The 25,708-nt window shown below is 36.5% G+C and overlaps 1 protein-coding gene across 6 annotated transcripts in view; it reads right to left on the bottom strand.

Moving 5' to 3' along the window:
* Positions 1-25,708, bottom strand: part of ANKIB1 (ankyrin repeat and IBR domain containing 1) — a 155,984-nt gene that overhangs the window by 32,614 nt on the left and 97,662 nt on the right. For 5 of the 6 annotated variants that reach the window (XM_021936050.2, XM_021936053.2, XM_021936055.2 and 2 more), the window contains 5 exons: positions 15,872-16,080; positions 14,068-14,156; positions 12,253-12,333; positions 7,769-7,913; positions 6,195-6,361 (listed from right to left, as the gene is read on the bottom strand). In XM_021936050.2, the coding sequence (XP_021791742.1) occupies positions 6,195-6,361; positions 7,769-7,913; positions 12,253-12,333; positions 14,068-14,156; positions 15,872-16,080 (691 nt within the window). The remainder of the gene's footprint in view (positions 1-6,194; positions 6,362-7,768; positions 7,914-12,252; positions 12,334-14,067; positions 14,157-15,871; positions 16,081-25,708) is intronic. The other variant, XM_021936054.2, reaches the window with a different exon arrangement.

Below are 25,708 nucleotides of genomic sequence, written 5' to 3'. Positions count from 1 at the left end.
CGAGGTTGCCACTTAATACTATAAAATATATTTAAAAACTAACGCATCTGGAAAAATAAACTCAGAATTCTCCAAAGTATAGTAATAACAAAGTCACTAAACATAGTAGGTAATTGACATTCTAGATGATCAACATAGGGAAGAAAGGTTATTCTGAGAAAAGTAGTGAAGATGCTAGAATGCCAACTTCCTGAAGAAAGTTTATTTTTTTCTTTTTCTTTTTGAGAGTCTTGCTCTGGCACCCAGGCTGGAGTGTAGCGGCATGATCTTGGCTTGCTGCAGCTTCCACCTCCTGAGCTCAAGCCATCCTACTGCCAGCCTCCCAAGTAGCCAGGACAAGAGGTATGCACCACCACGCCCAGCTAATTTTTGTATTTTTTGTAGAGACAGGGTTTCACTACGTTGCCCACGTGGTCTCAAACTCCTGGGCTCAAGGGATCCGCCAATCTCAGCCCCACAAAATGCTGGGATTACAACTGTAAGTCCCTGAGACCGGCCTACATCCCTGAAGAAAATTTTAACCAATGACTGTTGACAAGTATTCTAAAGTCCCTGGTATCTGCTGCTGAAACTGCATCTCGAAATGTCAGTAAAACAAGAGTATGGGGAGGGGAATCTCAGGACATAGCCTGCTGAATCTCAGCCAGAGACACCAATAGGGTAGGTTTATTCAGGTAAAAAAAAATCCTGGTAAAAGATTATAAAGAAAAAAATAGTTGCCTAATCTAAACTCCTCCACCTAGTTCAAATATGATTGGTTAACCTAACATCAAGTGATCAAGGAATGGCTCTCTTCTTGAAAATGTGCCAGTATGCACAACTTGTTGCATGACTATACAGTGGTTCTAACAGGCTCTGGAAAAAGAAAAAACCTTCCACTAACGTTTTAAAATTTATTACCTGATGGAAGAAATTCCTATTCAGAAGTTGGCAATTTCAATTAAATGCCATTTTAGAACGTTTTATTAATAAGCAATTCTGACTGAATTAAGTAGAAATCCTAATTTCTATGCTTCTCCCCTGTAGCTAACATTTTTTAGTACACCAGGTAATGTTCTAAATACTCCACGTGAACGGACTCATTTAATTCTCTTAACAATTCTTTATAACTGGTACTATTTATCCTCATTTTAAATGCACAGAGAGTTTCAGTAACCTACCAAAGGCCACACAAGCAAAGAGTGGATAAGCTAAAATCTGAAGCTAAATAGTTTGGTTCTGGAAACTTGCACTCTATGTTGACTGCATTAGATAGGAAGGCTTTATTTATCGCATTATTTTAGGAGAGGATATTTATCACCAAGCCACAGAGCTAGTTAGTGGCAGAGCTGTCTCACAGGCAGGTTCTGTCCATCTCCCAGATTATTATCACTCTGTTGAAATTTGATAAATTGAACCATCAAGCGGTATTTATTTATGGAGATGTGTTACTCTGCAGAGAGTATACATGATATTTAAACAAGGTCTTTTGATTGAACTACCAAATAAGTAGTATCATGTTTTTATTTCTGGGACTGTGAAGAGCTGGAAAATGTTCTGCTAGCTGGCAGGAGTCTGATACTTAAATAGCTAGATACTGCCAATCTAGAAAGATCTTTTCTTCTGTAACTAGAGCTGTTAATCTAAGGGCTTAAAACTGATTTTGTAAGAAAAGATGAGACACAATTATTAGGTCTACAAATACAGACTGCTTCATCTATTTTGTCCACAGGACTCCTGGAGAGTCCCCTGGCCTGTGAGGTCTGTGGAGGGGGAGATGATGCATGCAACTATTGCTCTGAATAAAGGAGTAGGTATTGATCAAAATCCTTATTGTGAATGTTGGAGAAAAAAGATACCCACTTTCAAACTTTTCTGCAAACTTGACAGGTCTATATATTGTACTCTCTGATCCACTGGAAACTTAAGTGGACTAGAAACCTGATACTGTGGTTTCTCAAGTTGTACATCACTATGATTCAAAAATTTGTTCCTTTTAAAGACTTCTTTACACAGTTTCAGTAAATAAGTGCTCAACCGCTAGGTAATATAAACTTTATTATTATTTTTCTCTTTTTTTGAGATGGAGTCTCGCTCAGTTGCCTGGGCTGGAGTGCAGTGGCTTGATCTCAGTTCACTGCAACTTCCGCCTCCCGGGTTCAAGCAATTCTCCTGCCTCAGCCTCCCGAGTAGCTGGGACTACAGGAGTGTGCCACCATGCCCAGTTAATTTTTTGTATTTTTAGTAGAGACAGGGCTTCACTGTGTTACCCAGGATGGTCTTGACCTCCTGATCTCGTGATCCCCCTGCCTCGGCCTCCCAAAGTGCTGGGATTACAGGCGTAAGCCACCATGCCCAGCACCATATTATTATTTAGAATATTTCCTGCCAATCAATTTCAGTGAATAAAATAGGTTTGACTGTCTATGTGTTTAGAAGACAAAATTCCAAGTAAGGTTTTCAGTTTTCAATGCACACTGGTGATTAAAAGGGACCAGAGTAAAAAGACAGGAAAGAAATGGCCACCATACCATCTTAAGTTTGGTGGCCAGGAAGCATTTCTGACAACAAATCTGTGAAGAGTTGTCTCAGAGAAGAGAGACACTTTGTGTCAGTTCAGAAGGCACAGAAGTTACACAGTAGCATATTTTACTTAATTAAAAAGAAAAAAAAAAACAGGGGAAAAGTCATTGGTTCAAGTCAGAACCCATCTAAGTTTTGAATATTGTCTTGAGATAATTTTGCCCAGATCACACAAATTGTAATTATAAAGGCTAGCGGGAGAAACCACGCTAGCTTCAGTTACTAAGGGCATGGAATTTGGTGCACAGCTAGAGAAGGGTATCCTGTGGTGGGAAGGGGAATGCCTATTAATACTACTTGTCTCCCAACAATGAATATATTTAGTTATATCCATGCAGGTATCTCTTGGGTATGGCTCAACTGTTTCTGTCATATACAGTTCCTGAAAAGAAGAAATTATTATTGTCTTTTGTTGTGGTTTTTGTAGTCATCTTTAGAAAATTATTTCTGAGCTTTTCAAGAAGGAAAGAAGCAAAACCAGAATCATTTGCCTTTAATTTGTGAAGATCTCTCTTGCAAAGCGTCTTTTTACATGAACAGATTTTGCTTCTCATTGAAATGAGATAAAGGCAACAGAAAGCATATGACAATTTCTACTTAGATTTTAAAATTATAGACAAAGTGGCCGGGCGCGGTGGCTCAAGCCTGTAATCCCAGCACTTTGGGAGGCCGAGACGGGCGGATCACGAGGTCAGGAGATCGAGACCATCCTGGCTAACACGGTGAAACCCCGTCTCTACTAAAAAAATACAAAAAACTAGCCGGGCGAAGTGGCGGGCGCCTGTGGTCCCAGCTACTCGGGAGGCTGAGGCAGGAGAATGGCGTGAACCCGGGAGGCGGAGCTTGCAGTGAGCTGAGATCCGGCCACCGCACTCCAGCCTGGGCGACAGAGCCAGACTCAGTCTCAAAAAAAAAAAAAAAAAAAAATTATAGACAAAGCTCTTATACTATATGAATAAGGGTATAAAGCTAAGAATGCAAAAAACAAAACAAAACAAAACAAAAAACCCAGGAACTGTAAATTAACGCCTAGAGACATGAAGTAGGCAATGCGAAAAAATCCATCCTATAACTTAATAAATACCAAAACTGAAAGGCAAAGATTAAGTTGAAGAACCTAAATCTGAGTTTGTCCTTCACAAAAACTTATTTTTATTTCATTTAAGTCCCCTTCTTCTCTTCCTCTCTGGTGCTATGTCCAAAAAGTGATGATTCTGTTAGGTTCTCTACTACCCTAATGAACAGGAGAAACAGTAAATAATTACCAAGTGTGACCTTAGTCCATGTGGCCATTCACAGATCCCTTGAACTGGGATAAAACTCAAAGTAGGGCCTGTGATCTTGGTATATAGTCTCCAATGCGTCTTGAGTATAACCAGCCTGATATTTTGGGGCATGAGAAAAAGTCAGCTGATGTATTTCTTCAAATGTTATTCTAGAAATTTACAGTTTATAGCATCGTCTATGTTTATAGACATATATACATAGTTTATAGAGCCTGGCCTATATTGGCAGGTTTTTCCATTAGCTTTCTTATCTTCAGTCGAACCAAACTTATTATTACTTACAGCATACAAAGAGAATGGGGACGAACACAAGAAATTAAAAACTAAACTACACTGAAAACTGGTAAAAGCTAGATCACAGAAACCACAGTGCTTAAGAAGACACTGCCAATCAAAGTTTCTTCTTTTCCCTTCAAAACTTAACTTTTCTCTTATCTCAGCAAAAGCTAATCTTTTTATCTTTTAGACATTTTCTTAATTTATGTTTTCTTTCTTCACAGCTTCTCCAACTAATCCTCTAAATCATCCTTTTTCAACCACGATTCCTCATGTGAACCACAGAACTCAGAAAATGATTTACGGTGTATGACAATTTTTCTCAATTTTTCCCAAGGATGGTATATAATTAGTACATTTTAGATGCATAGGATGTATACAATGGGTGCTGCTTCAGGACACCAGAGTTTAATTATCTCTGGAAACCACACTGGCTCAGAAAAGAAAGCTCCTTTATTACTTTTATATACTTGTTTTACAGTAAAATAGGTTCATATTCATCTACATACCATTAATCTGCCACCAATTCAGCTCATGTACATTAACTTTCCTTCTCATTTCAAGCCTTATCTCTCATGGTGGGTTAACGAGGTGAGTTAGGAACCAAACTATTGAATAACAAAAATGTAAAACTTTAATAGAAATTTGCCTTTTAAGTGTTTTGAAAAATCTCTTGAAGGCATATAGATACAACCCACTGTTCAGTATTTTGTTGCTATTTTGCTTGCTTAGTTTGATTTAGCCATGAAAGCAGTATACAGGGTTTTCCTTTCATTAATCACCATAGCCAAGCACCTAGTATAGGGGTCAGGAAAATTTTTCTGTAAAGGGCCAGACAGTAAATATTTTGAGTTTTGTGGGCCATGCAGTCTCTGTCTCAGCTACTCAATTCTGCTGTCATAGCCCAAAAGCAGGCACAGACAATATATAAAGTGAAATGAAATGGTATGGCTGTGTTCCAACAAAATGTTATGTTTAATACTAAGTGTAGACAATAGTTTGCTGACCCCTGACTTAAGAGTCAGGGGTTAGCAGTTCAACAAATACTTTTAACTAATGATGATGGCAAAGGTAAGAAGTAGACCAGGGTAGGGACAGTTCCATAACTATACCTTCCTACTATATAGCAGTGATACAATTAGTTTCTGGTTTCTGATAAGTATAAAAGTAAAGACTAGAGTTTTATATCCACCTAAAGTATATCCATGCATTTGCGGTGATTCTGGAAATAAGCAAAAAGGAGAATAAATACTGTTGCTTTTTTTTTTTAATCATTTAATTAGAACAGTTAACTGAACCTTCTATGAATAAGTAGAGTGCTGATGGCTGACACATATATAGTCAAAAGAGTATTCAGTTACATACCCTTTTCAATACTGATTTATCATCAGTTTGTACTTATTGAGTACTACCAGGCACTAGAAACTAAACAAAACACAAGAAACAATGAGACTGCAGTCATTGATTCCTGACTAGAACTGTGCATTAGAATCACCTGGGAGATTTTTAATTTTCTTTTTTTAGAGCCCCACTCAAAAACCTACTAAATCAAAATCTTACTTGTTAGGGCCCAGGATAAAATTTTGTAAAAGGGACTTTAGTAATTTTGGGAGCTCCTGGTGAAGAATCATTGCTAGAGGTTTATATTTTTAATGAAAGGTTAAACTCTAAACATTTTCTAATCTATGGTCAGCAATTTGATATTATAGTTTAGGCACATGGGCTTTAAAATCAAACAGCTGGGTTCTAATCCCATTTCTGCCAATTCCTAGCTGTATAACCCTGGGGAACTTCTCTGTGCCTGAGTTTCCTTATCTGTAAAATGGGCATAACATCAACTCAACTCAGCATTGTTGGGAAAATTCAATATGTAAAAAATAGCTGGTGTAGCGCTTGGCACACACTAAGCACACAACAAATATGAACTATTACTACTTATTACACATTTCTTAAATTAAGAATACTATCAAGTATACTACAATTTAACGGCCTGACTCAAGGTGCAAAGTCTCTTTAATAACTATTGGAAAGAAAGGTGATTAGACTGATTCCAACTTATCTTATACTAACCAGCAGAAGAGGTGTCCTTTTCCACAATCAACAGCAGGCGCTCTCAGCAATGGAAAGCTGAGTGTATCAGATCCAGATGTATTTGACCCTTGTTTTGTTAGTCTTACTGCTCTGTCACAGCCTGGAGTAGGACACCATTTAATGGCAGGATTATTTTCAACAAAGGCCTGTTTAAACAGCAATAACAAAACACAAAAGAAAATATTTTAATGCTAAATTCTAATACAGAGTGTACCTCTATGGTCATTTACTATAAAGCAAAGAAAGAAAAAGAGTGAAATAAAATGCATGGAGTTGTCAGTCTCAAGAAATTTAAACAGTACTGGAAAGTACTGAAAAAATTATTAAAGGGAAAGTGGCAATTAACTTAGTAACAAAATTATTTTTAAAATTTGTTTTCTTTAGTCTAAAAACTATGTAAATGATGATAAAGTAAAAATGTAATTGTTCGCACAGAAAATATGTAATTTTAAAATGTTTTCTCATACAATGTGTCACTTTCCTGATGAATATAATTATTAAGTAGAAACATGCATGTAGCTGTATTAGAAGAGTAAATTTCTAAATGGTACCCAAATAATACACAATAATCAATACCATGATACTTTCTATGTTAAAGAAGAGGGGGCTGGGCATGATGGCTCACACCTATAATCCCAGCACTTTGGGAGGCCGAGGCAGGCAGATCACCTAAGGTCGGGAGTTGGAGAACAGCTTGGCCAACATGGAGAAACCCCATCTCTACCAAAAATACAAAAATTACCCGGGAATAGTGGTAGGCATCTGTAATCCCAGCTACTCGCAAGGCTGAGGCATGAGAATCGCTTGAACCTTGGAGGCAGAGGTTGCAGTGAGCTGAGACCACACCACTGCACTCCAGCCTGGGAGACAGAGTGAGACTCTGTCTCCAAGAAAAAAAAAAGTAGGACTTGTCTTTTTAAAAGTTCACATATTAGACTCAGTAAAATCTGCATAAAGCAGTTAAAATGTAACTTTTAAATCTCACACACACAAAAGAAAGTAACTCACTTATAACTTCTCACACACACAAAAGAAAGTAACTCACTTATAAGTAACCTACACTTATAACTTCTGAAAAAAAAAGACAAAAAAAGATGAAATAAACATTATAATTCATTAAATAAACCTATTACTTGGAATAAAAATAATAAACTTCCAAGTTGAGAATCTTTATTTCCAAATATTTTAGGAGCATGAAAGATAATGTCTTTTAAAAAACTTAAAGTAGGTAAAATCTAATTAGAACTTTATGATCAATCAGTTACTAAAGTGCAACAGGCAAATTAATAAAAAGTTCTGATAAATAGTTTTATTTTAAATTTTGTAAATTACTAGTACTTTAGCCTTTCCCCTTTCCTCTTATTATTATGAAATAATGCTTTAGCTTCAAACTTTGTCACCATTCCTTTATGCAACTTTTCTGATAAAGTATTTCTAACAAAAGACCCATTATTTTGTTTTCAAAAATAAAACAAAAAGAAAAAATAATGTTATAAAGGTTTAATAAAATCAAAATTACAGAAATTGGACAGATAATTGGTAGCATACCTTACCTTAATATCAAACTGTAGGTATCGTTTGTCCATCTCCTTTGAAACTACACTTTCTATGATATCCACAGGCACAAGTTGGAAGCAATCATATGCAGGGCAAAAAATGTTGTGAGCTTCACCTTCTTGAATTTTCAGATTCAAAAACCTATTAAAATGATCAATGGACAGCAAAGGAGCAAGGATATTACACTGCACGTACATTCTAAGAATTTTCCTTTCTCTTCCTTTTTTTTTTTTTTTTTAAGAGACAGGGTCTCATTCCATCACCCAGGTTGGAATGCAGTGGCACGATCACAGATCACTATAGCCTCATACTCTTGGGCTGAAGCAATCCTCCCACCTCAGTCTTCTGAGTAACTAGGCCTCCAGGTGCATGCTGCTATGCTGGGCTAATTTTTAAATTTTTGGTAGCGATGGGTCTTGCTATGTTGTCCAGACTGGTCTTGAACCCCTGGTCTCAAGCGATTCTCCTGCCTTAGCCTCCTAAAGCTCTGGGATTATACGCATGAACCACTGTGCCTGGCCAATTTTTCTTTATGCTGAATTTTTTGTCAGAGTATAATTAAAATAATACCAACAAGTGTGAAACAGCAACTGTAATGCATATTATCTGTTAAGCCATTCATTTTATATATCAATATATACACATACACATAAACATACACTCGTATGTTTTATGTTTCTATTTTGCTTTATTCCCTCTAAAAATCTGAAACAATCTGAAAAAATACTTTTATTTAAAATTAAAAATTCAGAAATGAGTGGCTCAGAAAGGTCATATTCAATTCTCAATATGCTATAGCTTTAAAGAAAAGGAGGCAATGGTATAGAAATGAGCCATAGGTAATTCAAGAATATTTTGGGGTGGTATTAAAATATAGCATAGATTTTTAAGAATAGGTTTATAGGTTTTCTCTTTATATTTCATTTAGACGAATATTAAAATAAGTTTTATGTCCTACTTAGGTATACTTGAGTAGTGAGGAAAAAAATGCCCTGTAAACAAAGAAGCAGGAATCCAGCCCAAGGTTAGATTAAAAGCAGGGTTCTTTTTTTCTTTCCTTTATTTTCTTTCTTTCTTTTTTTTTAAAGGTGGGGTCTCTCTCTTTGCCCAGGTTGGTCTCAAACTCCTGGGCTTAAGTGATCCTCACACCTCAGCCTCCTGAGTGAGTAGCTGGGATTACACGCATGTACTACCATGTCCAGCTAAAAGCAGTGTTTTGAGTTAGAAAATTCCAGGTCTGTCACCAACAAGGCATATGATCTTAAGCAATTTATTTAACTGCTCTAAGCCTCTGTTTCACCATACATAAAGTGGAGATAATAATGTGAACTTCCCAGGGTTGTTATACAGATTACATATGTGAAAAATCTACATGGTGCATGACATAGAGTAAGAATTCATAAATTTTAGTAAGGATTATTATTTGTTTTGTTTTTTTTTAGACGGAGTTTCACTCTTGTTGCCCAGGCTGGAGTGCAGTGGTGCAATCTCCGGCTCACCGCAACCTCCGCCTCCTGGATTCCAGCAATTCTCCTGCCTCAGCCTCCCAAGTAGCTGGGATTGTAGGCATGTGCCACCACACCCAGCTAATTTTGTATTTTTAGTAGAGACGGGGTTTCTCCATGTTGGTCAGGGTGGTCTTGAACTCCCAACCTCAGGTGATCTGCCCGCCTCGGCCTCCCAAAGGGATTATTATTGTTATTATTTAATACTGCCCTTAGAAAAGCAAGAAACAAACTTTTGAAGTACAGATTATTGCATATTGAATTTAACACTTAAATCTAGAGAAAATAAATGGAAAACCAGGAAATTAAATCACAACTGCTTAGTCCTCACCATCAGCATTTTATTTCACTAACTATAGTATCTTTTTTCTTTACTTCTCTCATTCTCTTAATTCCACTGCACTTAACAACAACAACAACAACAACAACAACAACAACAACAAAAACCTTACTGAGACCTTGGCAGGCCCATTCCCTTTGCTCCATCTTCTCTTTCATATCCTCGTCTGGGCAATTCATAGAAAAGAGAGTCCCCAACAGGCAGTTCTCTCACTCCAAGTGCTCTCTACCACACCTCAAACCTAGCAGTATCTTTAGCGTTCTTTCCTTTTCATCCCACTTACTTCTGTGAGAGAGCTTTCTCTTTTACTCCCAGGCTAATCCTCAAATCCTCTGGCCAGCTCTGGGACTTGCACTATCCAATAACCTATCCTTTCTGTCTTTTACTTTCTAATGTCTCTTACCTTGGGCACAATAAACATGCTCAAGTTTTTCCCATTTTAAAAACCCTTACTAACCACATGACTCTCTTTTGTTTCATTTTCTTTTTCTTTCACATCAAAGTTTCTTGACAAAATAGTTTATGATGATCTGTTATTCCTTCCTGAAGCCCATGTCATTCACTTCTCAATCCGCAGCATCTGGCTGCTATCACCTCTTCACCGGGCCACAATGACTACCCATTAGCCTAATTTATTAAAGAATTCACAGTTTTTATCTTCCTTGATTTCTCTAGAGCATGAGACACTGCGAACATTTCCTTCTTTCAAATTCTCTTTGGCTTCCAGGATTTTTTTTTTTTTTTCCCTTGGCATTCTTCCTACCTCTGGTAGATCCTTATCCATTTTTTCACAAGTAGTGTTTTCAATCCTGTGCTAAGGAGTGATATATAAGGTATATTGTGGCCTGACACGGTGGCTCACGCCTGTAATCCCAGCACTTTGGGAGGCCAAGGTAGGCAGATCACAAGGTCAGGGGTTCGAGACCACCCTGACCAACATGGTGAAACCCTGTCTCTTCTAAAAATACAAAAATTAGCTGGGTGTGGTGCCAAGCATCTGTAATCCCAGCTACTCAGGAGGCTGAGGCAGGAGACCCACTTGAACCCGGGAGGCAGAGGTTGCAGTGAGCTGAGATGGTGCCACTGCACTCCTGCCTGGGTGACAGAGCGAGACTCCATTTCAAAAAAAAAAAAAAGAAGTCTTAAGACTAAAAGTGGAGAACTGTTAACTGTAGAGTTCTTTTTTCACATAACAAGATTCTCTTCTTTTTAGCTATGAATAGATTCCCTGGGAAGTTGGATAGTCTCTTGTCAAAGTTCACAGTTTGCTTAGACATAGTTACTACATGATGATGTTTTGAATTTTACATATTTTAAATATATCAGAGAAGATTTCATCATCTCTGGGGGATTAAATTACAGAACTGAGAAGACCTCATTGAAGACAGGATCAGTTCTGTTGGCCATGTTATTATTTCTCATCAAGACACAATTCAAACATGGAGTTGATGAGTGTCAGTAAGAGATAAATGTGGGGCAAACTTTACCTGTATTTTTATCTTGCAGGTAAGATTCACAGATGATATCATAGGTAGGCTCTCTCTGCTTATTACAATGCTTAGGAATATGATAATAATACTTATTGAGCGATTACTACATGCAAGATCCTGTTTTAAGCACTTTACATATATTAAGAAATTAAAAAAACTGACGATAATCCTATGAAGTACATACTATCATCACCACTTTATAGATTAGGAAACTGAGGAACAGGCAGGCTACCACTTACCTAAATCAATAACTAATAAATAGCAGAGTTGGAATTCACAACCCAGTGGCCTATTGTATCTAGAACCTGAGCTCTTATATTCTCAATATTAGCAAAGAAATTCTGTTCTGGCTAGAAAATAATAATTTCTATCTAATCTGTTGATTGATCGATCAATCAATTGATAGGATCTTCTTCTGTTACCCAGGCTGGAGTGCAGTGGTGTGGTCATAGCTCACTGTAGTCTTGAACTCCTGGGCTCAAGTGATCCTTCTGCCTCAGCTGCCCAAGTAGCTAGGACTACAGACACGCGCCACTATGCCTGGCTATTCCCTTTTATTTCAGCCCTTGGCATCAATACTTTAAAGCAGGGGTGTCCAACGTTTTGGCTTTTCTGGGCCATACTGGAAGAAGAACTGTCTTGGGCTACACAAAAAATATACTAACAATAATGACAGCTGATGAGCTTAAAACAAAAACAGCAAAACAAACAAACAAACCAACAAAAAACACAAAAAACCTCATAATGTTTTAAGGAAGTTTATGAATTTGTGTTGGGCCACATTCAAAGCTGTCCTGGGCCACATGCAGCCTGTGGGCCACAGTTGGACAAGCCTGCACTAAAGCATCTAGCTGTACTAATAAAAAGGTTGGGAAGAGTAAGATAGATTGAGGGACTTTCAAACTATCTGAGGACCTATAAAAACGCTTCCTTGGTTTTAGATAGGAGTTTCTTTTCCTATATGCCTATTTAAAAAAACTGTGATAATTTAAAAATGATTTCATCAACATATGAATCACCCAACATGGACCTTCTTTTATTGGTGCTTGATCTGACAAACTTGGAAGGGATGGAAAGGAGAATCCTAGGTAGGCTAGAAGGTACTAATGAAATCAATAATTAGATCTTTGAAATTTAAATCTTACCATACATTTCTTATGGCTAGTTTGTGATGAGTTTGGGAGATAGTTTCCGTGATACAAATCAGGTGAGGAAGGTCAACGAAGCTCAAAAAAAAAAAAAAAAATTTCAAGAAAATCCCTGGGGGACTCAATTTTCATATACATACCAAGACCAACAGCTAACTTGGTAGAGCTCAGGTAATACTTCCTAATTCAGTACAGTTAACAACTAAGATAAATAAAATTTTACCTGGGAAGTATTTTCTGCCTCCACAACTGGGTTAAGGATAGCTTTGGATTGCGAGCTCTGACCTTTGTCAATTAGTTTACCTGTAACAGGTGTACTGATCTGATCCTATTTAAGTAGACTCTGAGTAGAATCTAGTCTATGTCTTAAAAGGAATAACCAGATATTCTGACTTAAAAAGCAGTAGTTTTTCCCCCCTCCAAATGAAATCTTACCTCTGACTCCAATTTGGAAAACAGATAAAGAAATGTACTCAAAATCAAACCAGACACGCTGGGGGACTGAGGTGAGTGGATCACTTGAGGTCAGGAGTTCGAGACCAACTTGACCAACATGGCAAAACCCCATCTCTACTAAAAATACAAATATTAGCAGGGTGTGGTGGTAGGCACCTATAGTCCCAGCTCCCTGGGAAGGCAGAGGCGTGAGAATCATTTGAACACGGGAAGGAAGATGCTGCAGTGAGCCGAGATCATGCCACTGCACTTCAGCCTGGGTGACAGAGTGAGACCCTGTCTCAGAAAAGAAAAAAAAAAAATCAGAATGACAGCTCAGTGGTTGCCTACAAATGGGGGTGATAAAAGGAAGGCAGAAAGAGAAAAGTAGCAGGGATTCAAGGGGAAATGAGGAATTGGGAATGACAGATTCTAGGGGTTGTAGTGATGGTTTCAAGGTTGTATAGAAATATCAAAGCTTATCAAATTATTTATTTTAAATGTGTGGCTTTATGTATGTCAACTGTACCTCAACAAAGCTGTTTAAAAAGAAGAACTCAGAAAATCTGCTCAGGTTCTTGTCTCTCACCCACATAGTACTCCCTAGTTCCCTATATTTGCTAACTAATATTCCACAAAAAAAAAAAAAAAGTTAAAAACTTCTGATTTCTAAGATTTTTTTTAATACCAACGATGTACCTCACTTAGGTCATCGAACAACACTTTGTCTCCAGAGATAACATGATATTACAGTGCTCATTATAGCAATCTTTGTTTAGAAACTTCTCTCGAAAAGTGCAACATGAGAGCTAAGTCAATGGATGGTGAAAAAGTACAAATCTTGAAAGGTAATGGGAAGGGTAAACAGAGATAAACACAAGAAGCAAAACAAATTTTCTACTGGTAAAATATACCCAACTATGTCTAGCTGAAATATTTAACTTTGCATTCACTAAAAAGGAATCTTAAACATCCATATTCTTACAGATTTTCAAGGCAATTTGATTGTCACAAAAAATTGAGACAGCACAAAAACAAATGCTTAAGATTCCTGGGATATAAGACAAACTGATTCTTGCCTGAAATTTACATTAGATGTAATATAAATTAAAATACTAAGAAAAATTATTTGTATAACTGCTTTGTTTCTAAAGGTACCTTACATTAAGCTAAATAGCATTAATTAAAATAGCTGGGGAAGATGTAAAAATAAAAACAAAAATATTTTTCCTTCCTAGTAAAGTCTAAATTCATTTCTGTGTAACTCAGAAGTCAATATAAACAATTTGTATAATTAAATACTGAAAGTAAACAATTTTATTAACAAATCAGAGTGCTATCATGCAGTAAGAAACGCTAAGGTGCTCATATACTCACGACTCCCAACATCCTCTACAAAAGTCATGTCCACAGGGCATATCCACGGGGTCTTCAAATACAGAGATACTGCACATACAAATGTCACACTGGAGATGAAGAAGAACAATGATTTAAACAGAACTATACTTTTGAAAGAGAACAATACATTCATTTTGTTCACTTTTTTAAAAGGCAAAAATACTAGTACAGTAAATAAAAGTTTTTGGAAGTTACCTTTTTCAAAGTTTTAAGGACAGTTAGTGTGCCCTTCAGTAACAAATACTATGACCACCTCACTATAAACAACAGTGGGATTTAAATGTTTTAATGCAGAAATCAAACCCTTAAATTCCAAATTTATGTATTAATCAGCAACTGTGTGTGCATTTGGAAAAGGAAGTACAAGAAATAAATCATTCGGGTCAACATCAAATTGCATGTTGCAAAAAACCACTTCAGTATCATGCCCTTCACATTACACTTACCCTTCAAAATCTATAAAAACTGAGTAACTTTGTATTTTTAATGCAGCAACTCAAGATATCCAGACTTTCCAGGGAGAGAACCCTGTTATAAAACTAAGTATTAGGCTGGGCGTGGTGACTCACACCTGTAATCCCAGCACTTTGGGAGGCAGAGCTGGGCAGATCACTTGAGGTCGGGACAGCCTGACCAACATGGTGAAACCCTGTCTCTATTAAAAATACAAAAATTAGCTGGGTGTGGTGGCACGTGCCTGTAATCCCAGCTACTCAGGAGGCTGAGGCAGGAGAATCACTTGAACCCGAGAGGCAGAGGTTGCAGGGAGCCGAGATCGTGCCATTACACCCCAGCCTGGGCAATAAGAGTAAAACTTCATCTCAAAAAAACCCCAAAAAACAACAAAACTCCACCTATGTATTACAACTATGCCATTTTAACAGCCAAAGCTGCAATCACTTTTTCACCTACCTAATACCTTCTAAACAATAGCTCTCTAGAAGCAAAATTTATCATGTTACATACGCAAATTACAGGATTCTGTTTTTCAAAAAGGCACAGATAAAATGAGAAGCACTTTCATATTTATCACATATTTCGAGTGGCTGAGTCATTCAAGAAATATTAAAATCTCCTATAACAGCACACCAATGATATGCCAATTAAAAATGCTGATAATGGCAGTACTGTTTTGTAAAATAATGAAACACTTATTTTGGAAATGCATCTAGATAACAAACTACAGAAGCTTTACTGAAACAAATACATAACTATCAATATATTATAAATGCTTAAAAATTAGCTTTCAAGAAATTATAAAAAATGTTTTTGTATTTTTGGTTTATAGTGCCTATCACAAACTTAACTTTTTATATTTCAATATATTGTATACATGTGTGTGCGTATTTTGAGATGTGGTCTTGCTATGTTGCCCAGGCTGGTCTCGAACTCCTGAGCTCAGGCAATCCACCCACCTCGGCCTTCCAAAGTGCTAGGATTACAGGCATGAGCCACCAGGCCTGGCCTGTATTTAAATCTTCAAGCAATTGAAGTTTTAAGGGAAAATAAAATAGATGGTTTCCCTAAACTGTTTTAAGTTCTCTGTTTGGAAATGAGGAAAGAAAACCTTTTTTTTTTTTTCAATCTATAATTCAGAGATCACAAAAATAGTCTGTAATAACAAATATTTACTGAAGCATGGAAATAACTGAACCTTTCAAGAAAGGGACAGGATTCAATTACAAGAACACAACCAGACACTCCACGGAACAATATTAAATCATTTGAATGTTAAAAGACTAAAAACAAAGCTATGAGAAGTACAGTGAATACCAAACCATACCAAACTAGTGTCTAAGTCCCCAGGAGATAAGCTGATTTCATCTGGGGAGGTGACAGAAGAGCGTGTAGTCCTTGGAGTTCTTGGAGATGGGAGCGTGTCCCAGGCATTATACCCACTTGGTGGTGGAGTTGGCATTTGAACACCTGATCGTTGGCAGCAGTTCTCTGGGTTGGACATCCAAGCTTCAAGTAATTTCTCCCTGTCCCAGTCTTAAAGAAAAATGGAATGGATAGCTCTCAAAAAAGAAAATATGGTAATGTTTTAAAAGCTATATAATAACAAAAAATCGGAATGAATTACAAATTTTGGTCATCTAAAGAAAAAAGTATTTATATAAACGTAGTAACTGCAAATGAATGTCTAGGTATGTTCATGTTATTAGCATTTTTACACAAAATTTAAGCTTTCATAATTCATCATGGCTTACAACTATGTCAAGATCTAGCAGTATGGTCAAAATTTCCAGTACTTTCTACTAACAATCAAAACAGGTCACTCACATATCACTCTTGGAATTCACTACATTTTCGCTGGCATAGGTTTAATTTAGCTTCTTTACTCTTCCAAATATATATATATATATATATATATATATATATATATATATATAAAATTTTTTAACTGTCCTCACTGGCATCAGGTTATAAAATGATTACATAGTTCACTATAGATATATCAAAATGCCAATAGCAGGTCCTAAAAACCATTTAATAAACAGCATGAAAGCAGAAGAAACTTCTGAAGACATCAGAGTTATAAAAAAAGTTTTAGTGAATTAGGTATAAATTCTATATTAAGTGATCTTGAACCTGGCTTAACTAAAAAATATTATCTTCCTACTGTGAACATTTTAAAAATTGCCAAGTGAAACATATTATAATGTCTAGAGCCATAAAAACCTAACCCTTTAAAAACAACAAACTAATACATTTGATTACTTTGCTAGGTGTTTTACATAATTTCATTTATTCCTCCCAGCAAACTTTTCAATTATTATTTAGGTGAAGAAATCAAGACTGAAGGAAGTTACATAACTTGTCCAAGCTCACAAAGAGATTTGAAACCAATTTCTGTGATTCCAAAGCCTGTGTTCGCCCCGTGATCACACACTATTTCTGAGAAGACTAAAGGGTAAATTATTCACTGTAGGCACATTCCACAAAATTTTATAGCTTAAACACAAATAACTGGAAATTTTCTACATTTTTTTTTAACCATATTAAGCCAATGGATTTGGCAGTTTAACAGGATAAATATGACTTTGACATGTAATGAAAACAGGGGTGTATTTCCAGCTAAGGAAAATAAACAAGTACATATATAAATACAGATGCTCCTTGACTTACGATGGGGTTAAGTCCTGATAAACCCACTGTAAACTGAAAATATAAGTTGAAAATGTGTGGTTGACTAGGAGCTACAGCTCACTACAGTGGCCCAGCATCTCAAGAGTAGTATGGTTTCTACTGAATGCATATTGAGTTAGCACTATTATAAGTCAAAAAATCATAAGTCAAACCATCTTAAGTCAGGGACTATCTGTATATACAGAGTTTTTCTGGTGATTATTTTACATAAATAGAATATCATATAAACTTTATCTCCTTTTCCCATTTAATCAACCTGAAAATCGCTCCAAGTAAACTAGTTTAACATTATTTCCTTCTTTTTAATGACTACATATTAATCCACTGTGTTTCACTGTGTGAAACAATTTGTGTATCATAATTTAGTCAAATATCCCCCTACTTTGTTTAGTTATTTTTCTGCCACAACAATGAGGCTGCAATCTACATCAGTGCAGTTAAAAGTATATATTCATGTTTATATTGGTATTTCATTGGTATAAATTCCCTGGAATGAGACTAATGAGTCTAAGGCCCATCGTGTTTTTAAAAGAAAATGCTAGATGGCTTTCCAAAAAGGTTATAACAATTTTTTTTTTTTTTTGAGACAGAGTCTTGCTCTGTGACCCAGGCTGGAGTGCAACGGCACAATCTTGGCTCACTGCAGCCTCTGCCTCCCGGGTTCAAGAGATTCTCGTGCCTTAGCCTCTCAAGTAGCTGGGACTACAGGCAAGTGCCACCACTCCAGGCTAAGTTTTACATATATTTTTAGTAGAGACAGGGTTTCACTGTGTTGCCCAGGCTGGTCTCAAACTCCTGACCTCAAGTGATCCGCCCACCTCGGCCTCACAAAGTGCCGGGATTACGGGCATGAGCCACCATGCCAAGGAGGTTATAACAGTTTTTACTTCTGTCAGCAATGAGGAACCTTACCAGTTTCTTCTACAGCAATGGGTGTTAACAGTTCTTTTAAACATTTATAAACTGACAGTTCACTGTTATTTTAATTTGCATTTTCTTGACAACGGATATATTAAAATATCTTTTGATGTGTTTGTTGGCCATCTGGATGTGCTCTTCTGTGAATTACCTATCCATATCTTTTTGCCATTTTGGCACTGGGGTATTTACCAATTTCTTGTCAATTTAAATAAGGTTTTTATATACAATAAACATTAGCTAATATTGTTTCCAAATCAAAATTATGTTTCTTGACTTTGTTTATGGTATACTTACAACAAAAATTTAAAGATCCAATATATTTTAATATGTTTATCTCTTCTTTAGCTTGTTTTCTTGTCTTAGCAACTCAGAAGTTTTCCTCTGTCCTTAGATTTACATGTAAGTCTCCTAGACAAATTGATGAACTGACTTTATACCCCTCATCCTTTTTTTTTCTTGGTATTCCAATGGCCAGTCATATTAGGGCCATTTAATGAATTATATATCCTTTCCCCACTGATCTATAATGTCATCTTTACATAAATTATATTCCCAAATACTGTAAATTGGATTTACTATTCTGTTTCAATGGTCTATTTGTCTAGAGTTGAACAAGTGCCATACTGACTGAATTACAGTGGCTTATAGTGTGTTCTCTTTTCTGGTAAGGCTAATTCCTTTCACTGGGACCGAATGAGCACACCTGATCTCTGTGACCCTGAGGAAACTGAGGAAGAGCTGAACAGGTAGGTGGAAGCTTCTTATTTAGACCCAAGGTTGGGCTCAGAGTTCAGAGAGACAGTTGCAGAGAGACAGCTGCATTACAGAGAATCAGGATTAGCACAAAAGATTTCCTGGGACAAAAAAAGCCATCATTAAAACAAAAAATTCAGTGGCCAAATAAAGAGAATGGTCCCATTTGAGACACAAATTAATGTTCTTTAAGGCCAAGGGAGAAGAAACACTTCAAAGGAAAAGTAAAGAAAACACTTACCAAAAAAACTGGAATTTTCTGATTAAGATAATACATGTAATTGAGCCCTCATCATTAAAAAAACAAACAAAAAAACCCTATAAGCAATCAAACCCAAGAAAAGTGGAAGAAGGTGATAAAGGCAAAGTAGAAATCATACGTTAGAAACTATTGATAGAAAAAATGATAGACAACCTATAAACTGCAGGAAAAAAAAGACAAACATCTAAGAACTAAAAATAAAAACTAAGGCAATCGGGAAAACTCCGCATATACACATTAAAACTGAAAATAAGATACAGCTATATGTAGAGAGAAAATTAAAAGAACTGTGACAAAATGCAATGTCTTTCAAACTGTAAACTTATTTAAGGGCAGAGGTTGTACCTATATTACAATCGATTTTATCTCCATTATTCAGCCTAGAGCCTAGTTCAAAGTGTATATTCAATAGAAATCTGTTGAATGAACAAATTAATATAAAACCACATGCCCCTATTATTAAAATCTAACTGAAGAAGATAACATTCCAAGAAGTTGTAAATGATTACAGCTGAAGAACTCAAGAAAAGGTAGTAATTCTAAGCAGACTAATAACATTGGGAGAAACTGAAAAATACAGTAATTATTTATTTAAAAAGTATAGGGTTCACATGGTTTCATAAGCAAATTTTAAAAAATTTTTGGCAGGTCACAGTGGCTCACGCCTGTAATCCCAGCACTTTGCGAGGCCGAGGTGGGCGGATCACGAGGTCAGATCAAGACCATCCTGGCTAACATGGTGAAACCCCATTGCTACTAAAAATACAAAAAAATTAGCCAAGTGTAGTGGTGGGCACCTGCAGTCCCAGCTACTCGGGAGGCTGAGGCAGGAGAATGGCGTGAACCCAGGAGGTGGAGCTTGCAGGAGCCGAGATCGTGCCACTGCACTCCAGCCTGGGCGACAGAGCAAGACTCAGTTTGAAAAAAAAAAAAATTCAAGTAGAAATTAATTCTTGTGTCCTTGCACAAGCATAAAGAAAAAGGAAAGATTCATATATATATATGTATACACACACACACACACACACATATATATATATTTTTTTTTGAGATGGAGTCTCACTCTGTCGCCCAGGCTTGAGTGCAGTGGTGCAATCTCAGCTCACTGCAACATCTGCCTCCCAGGTTCAAGCAATTCTCCTGCCTCAGCCTCCCAAGTAGCTGGGATTACAAGCACCCACCACCACGCCCAGCCAATTTTTGTACTTTTAGTAGAGATGGGGTTTCACCATGTTGGCCAGGCTGGTCTTGAACTCCTGACCTCAGGTGATCCACCCGCCTTGGCCTCCCAAGTGCTGGGATTATAGGCGTGAGCCACCACGCCCGGCCAAGTCACACAGATATTTTTAAAAAGCTATTATAAAAACCTGAAATGCCAAAACCCAACCTTATTTATAAAACAAATCTTGACATTATCAGCACAAATAACTGGACATGTAAAATGCAGAATTATAAAATGTAGAATTATTAAAAACAATTATATACACATAACTCAAACATTTAATAAAGCATATATATTAACTTACTAATTTTTTTATTTTTATTTTGTTTGAGGCAAGGTCTAGCTCTGTCACCCAGCCTAGAGTGCAGGGGTGCGATCATGGCTCACTGCAGCCTTGGCTTCCTGGGTTCAAGTGATCCTCCTACCTCAGACTCCTGAGTAGCTGAGACTTACAGGCATGTGCCACCAAGCCTGCTGGAGACGGAGTCTTGCTCTGTCGCCCAGGCTGGAAGCAGTGGCCGGATCTCAGCTCACTGCAAGTTCCGGCCCCGGTTTACTTATTCTTCCTGCCTCAGCCTCCCAAGTAGCTGGGACTCACAGGCGCCACCTCGCAGACGGCTAGTTTGTATTTTTTAGTAGAGACAGGGTTTCACTGCAGCAGCCAGGGATGGTCTCGATCTCCTGACCTCATGATCCGCCCGTCTTGGCCTCCCAAAGTGCTGGGATTACAGTCTTGAGTCACTGCGCCCGGCCTTTTTTTTTTTTTTTTTTAAACTTTTGTAGAGACAAGGTCTCACACTGTGTTGCCCAAGTATATCTTGAACTCCTGAGCTCAGGTGATTTTCCCGCCTTGGCTCCCCAAGTGCTAAAATTACAGACGTGAGCCACTACACCTATAATCTTTTTTATGTAGGGCCAAGCCCTTTTCTTTGACTTATCACTCTCCTTCTATTTCCTATTTCTTGCCTAAACTACACCCACAAAAGATTGTCCATTTTTCATTGTTATTTTCTTAGATTAAGATTTAAAACACAATCAGATAGAAATATGAATGTAAAGGCCTAGATTTTTATGACCTCTCCCCTTTTTTTCAGTTATTTTACTAACGCATAATTTAGAGAAATTTTAAAACGAACTTGCCTTTATCAAGGCTTTCTAAAGCCTCCAACTTAGATTTCAACAAATAAATATTTACTCATGTTTTATCAGTATCATTCCATTATATCATGTAATTACTACAACAAGGTGTACAACTGAGATAATTAAGTTTGTTACTGGCATGCAATTCAAGCCAGGTGCATGGCAATTCTGAAAAGGAGCCCCCTACACAGAAGCATTCAGTCTATTTGACAAAGGGAATCCTGAAAGTTAAGTTGATATGGGCTAAGACAGCATTTACTGTATTATAATGTCAAAATCTACATAAAATATTATCAATAGGAAACTAAATATGTATAACATATACCCCAAGCCCAAGTATGCCTTATTCCTGGAATATAAGAACAACTGAACATTAGGAAAGAAATTTATGATACCAATGTATCAAAGAAGAAAATCAGTATTATCATTTTTTAAAAAGATCTGGAAAAAGTAAGACAATCTGAAAAATTACTCCTGAATTTTTAAAAAGAGAGCTCTTAAATAGTAAGAAAAAGATACTGTTTTAACATGATAAGCAGAATCTCTTTCAAACCAATAGCCTAATTCTTAATTTAAAACAAAAGCCATTCTCAGAATTTCAATTATCTCTTCACTGATGCATTACAATAATCTATTTCCTGCTTAAATGATTCTGAGCTCTAGACAACTTCTCCATTTGGAATTCTCGAAGTTTACTGCTTAGTACACAGTAAAGGACAAACTGGTGACTGAATGAATTTCCACTTAAGCCAAGAAAATAATAAGCATCACTTACAATGTTACAAAGGAGTGTTAGCCAATGTAATTACACCAGATAAAAGATAAGGGAAAGCTGCAGGCACAATTATCATTATTCACAAACGACAGGATAGCCCTCCTGGTAGTCTTAAGAAAACTATAAGGGATACTCTGAATACAATAGACAGAGTTCTACTTCTGGTAATGTTAAAGTAGCTACTATCAGACCAAGTCTCCTACAGATAATAGCTATAAATAGTGGACAAAATATAAACTACAACTATCTGAGGACACTAGAGAGCAACCAAAAGCAGGCAGAAATTGGAGGGGAATTAATGTCTGACAAAATGAAAAAGCACTATATGAGTTTCTATTTCTACAAGTTTTTCTCTGTGGGCAGACAACATTTGGCATGAGGACAGAAATTTGAAATTTTACTAGCTTAAGAACCTGAGATTAGATTCAGGGTGAAGAGAACACTTCGGACATGAGGGAGGATATCCTAGAAAGGAGGCACAGGAAGCACAGATTCTGGATATAGACTCTCCAAATCTCAAACTGAAGCCTACATATGTAATGCCTACAGCGATATACTCTAAATGTCTAAGATACAATTCCAAATCACTAGACATGTGGAAAAACTGGAAAATGTCAGAAAATGCAACAGTGGAAACCAACCTTGAGGAAATCCATATGTTGGAATTAGTAATCACCATGGATTTAAATAACTTTATGATCAAGAACATAAAGAAAAATAGTTTGTAAAGTACAAAAGGCCAGGAAAACTAAGTAAATAAATGAAAGCCATAAAAAAGAACCAAGTGTAAATTCTAGAACTGAAAAACAACTCTAAAAAAAATTTTTACTGTGTTGGCTTAACAGCAGTTTAGAGGAGATAAAAAAGAGATCAGAGGGAAAATTTGGTGAACTTGGAGACAGAAATGATCCAATCTGAAGAATAGAGAAAAAAAACAGATTAGTTTATTTAAAACACATATGGCTGTTTAAAGCAAAAATTATGACACTACATTGTGATATTTGTGATTATGTACTATAATAATAATAGCGTAAGGGATGGGTCGATGTACCCATATATAGTTGCAAGATTCTTACATTTTGGGCAGGGCACAGTGGCTCACGCCTGTAATCCCAGCACTTTGGGAGGCCAAGGCGGGCGGATCGTCTGAGGTCTAAAGTTCGAGACCAGCCTGACCAAGATGGAGAAACCCCATCTCTACTAAAAATACAAAATTAGCCGGCATGGTGGCGCATGCCTGTAATCCCAGCTACTCAGGAAGGCTGAGGCAGGAGAATCGCCTGAATTCCGGGAGGCGGAGGTTGCAGTGAGCTGAGATCGCTCCATTACTCCAGCCTGGGCAACAAAAGCGAAACTCCGTCTCAATAAAAAAAAAAAAAAAAGATTCTTACATTTTATGGGAAGTGGTACTACACTAATTCTAAATAGACTATAAAATGATAAGAATGTATACAACAGCCCAGAAAGCAGCATGTTAAAGAATAAAATGCAAAGAAGAATTAGCTAAAAATCCAACAGATAATTACAATCAAATGCCAAGATTATTCAACTAATTTAAAAGACAGCAGAGGAGAAACAGAGAACAAAAAATAAGAGACAAACAGAAAACAAAGAGTGAAATGGAAGACCTAAATCCAACCACAGCAATATTACATTAAATGTAAATGGACTAAACAGTCTATTAGAATGGATAAAGAAAGAACTCAACCATATGCTATTTATAAGACATGCAAATAGCATAAAAAAGTTGATGTGCTATATTAATATAAGATAAAGAAAAAATAGTAAAAAAAAGGGACATTTCATGGTGAGAAGAGTCAGAAAGACATAATTATAAATGTATATGAGCCTAATATCAGAGTTTCAAAATACATTAAGCAAACTGATACCATTAAGGAGGAGCTATATGCAAATCCACATTCATAAATAGAAATTTTAACATCCCCCTCTCAACTGATGGAACTTTAATTTTTGTTAGTAAAAACTATGAGAATTTAGAGAACACCACTGACCTTAATTAACATTCATAGAACACTATGATGAACAACTTCACAATTACATCCTTGTCAAATGCACATGGTATAGAGTCATCAAAACAGACTACATGCTTAAACCAGTCTCAACAAATGTCAAAAGACTGAAATCTTTTTTTTTTTTTTTTTTGAGACGAAGTCTCGCTCTGTCGCCGAGGCTGGAGTGCAGTGGCGCCATCTCTGCTCACTGCAAACTCCGCCTCCCGGGTTCACGCCTTTCTCCTGCCTCTGCCTCCTCAGTAGCTGGGACTACAGGCACCCGCCACCACACCTGGCTAATTTTTTTTTTTTTTTTGTATTTTTTAGTAGAGACAGGGTTTCACTGTGTTAGCCAGGATGGTCTCGATCTCCTGACCTCGTGATCCACCCCCCTCGGTCTCCCCAAGTGCTGGCATTACAGGTGTGAGTCACCGTGCCCGGCCAAAAGACTGAAAGTCTTAACCAGTAAAACTGAAGTGAAAACAATAAGACATCCAGAAAAATCTCAAATATTTGAAAATTAGACTATAATATTCTAAATAACTGATGGGGCAATGCAGAAAGGGAAATTTTGAAATATTTAAAAATGAATGATAAAGAAAATACAACATATAAATTTTTGGCCTCAACAGAAAAAAAAAGTAAAAAAGATATGAATGACAAATCACAAAAGAAACACAAATGTACAGGAACCATGAAAATACACTGGACTTTAAATGAGAAATGTACAGTTTTAATTAAGAGCTTATTGTTTGAACCTGTAATTTTATTGCTAAAAATTCATCCTAAGTAAATTAATGGATAGGCACACAAGGGCATATTTGAAGGATGCTAATCACAGCACTGTTTACAATAGCAAAAAGAAAAAAATGGTGCAAATAGCAATAGAGTATGGTATGTTTATATAATGAGATTATGTAGTCATATATGAAAAGCTTTATATGATGCATTTATTTTAAAAAGCATATTATAAAATATATGTAGATTAAGCATACTAGTGTTATAAACGTTTTCTCTGTGCCCTACTGGATTTTCATTCACATAGATGATATATTTATTACTTTTACAGTCATATAAAAATCATGAGAGCCATTTTTGTTTTGAAAATAACAACTATAGAAAAGTTCATTTTTATTTATTTTACTTTGTTCTTCTCTTATTTTACTATTTCAAAATTATTTTCAAAAAATATTTCTTCATACCTAAATCAGGAAACAATTCTTTGTAAGATAATTTTCTAGAATCTGTCTGATAGTATACTACATCTGGAACACATGCCCCATATAGTTCCTCAGATTTTCTCATTGCTGCCATTCAAAATGTTAGCAATGGGGCATAGTACAAAGATTATCCTTTGGAACCAGGAAGTCCTGAGTTCAAATTCC

Source organism: Papio anubis, chromosome 4, assembly GCF_008728515.1.
Source record: "Papio anubis isolate 15944 chromosome 4, Panubis1.0, whole genome shotgun sequence".
Taxonomy (NCBI): Eukaryota; Metazoa; Chordata; class Mammalia; order Primates; family Cercopithecidae; genus Papio; species Papio anubis.
Note: the sequence above shows the minus strand (reverse complement) of the source record. Positions and strands in the feature narration are given on the sequence as shown.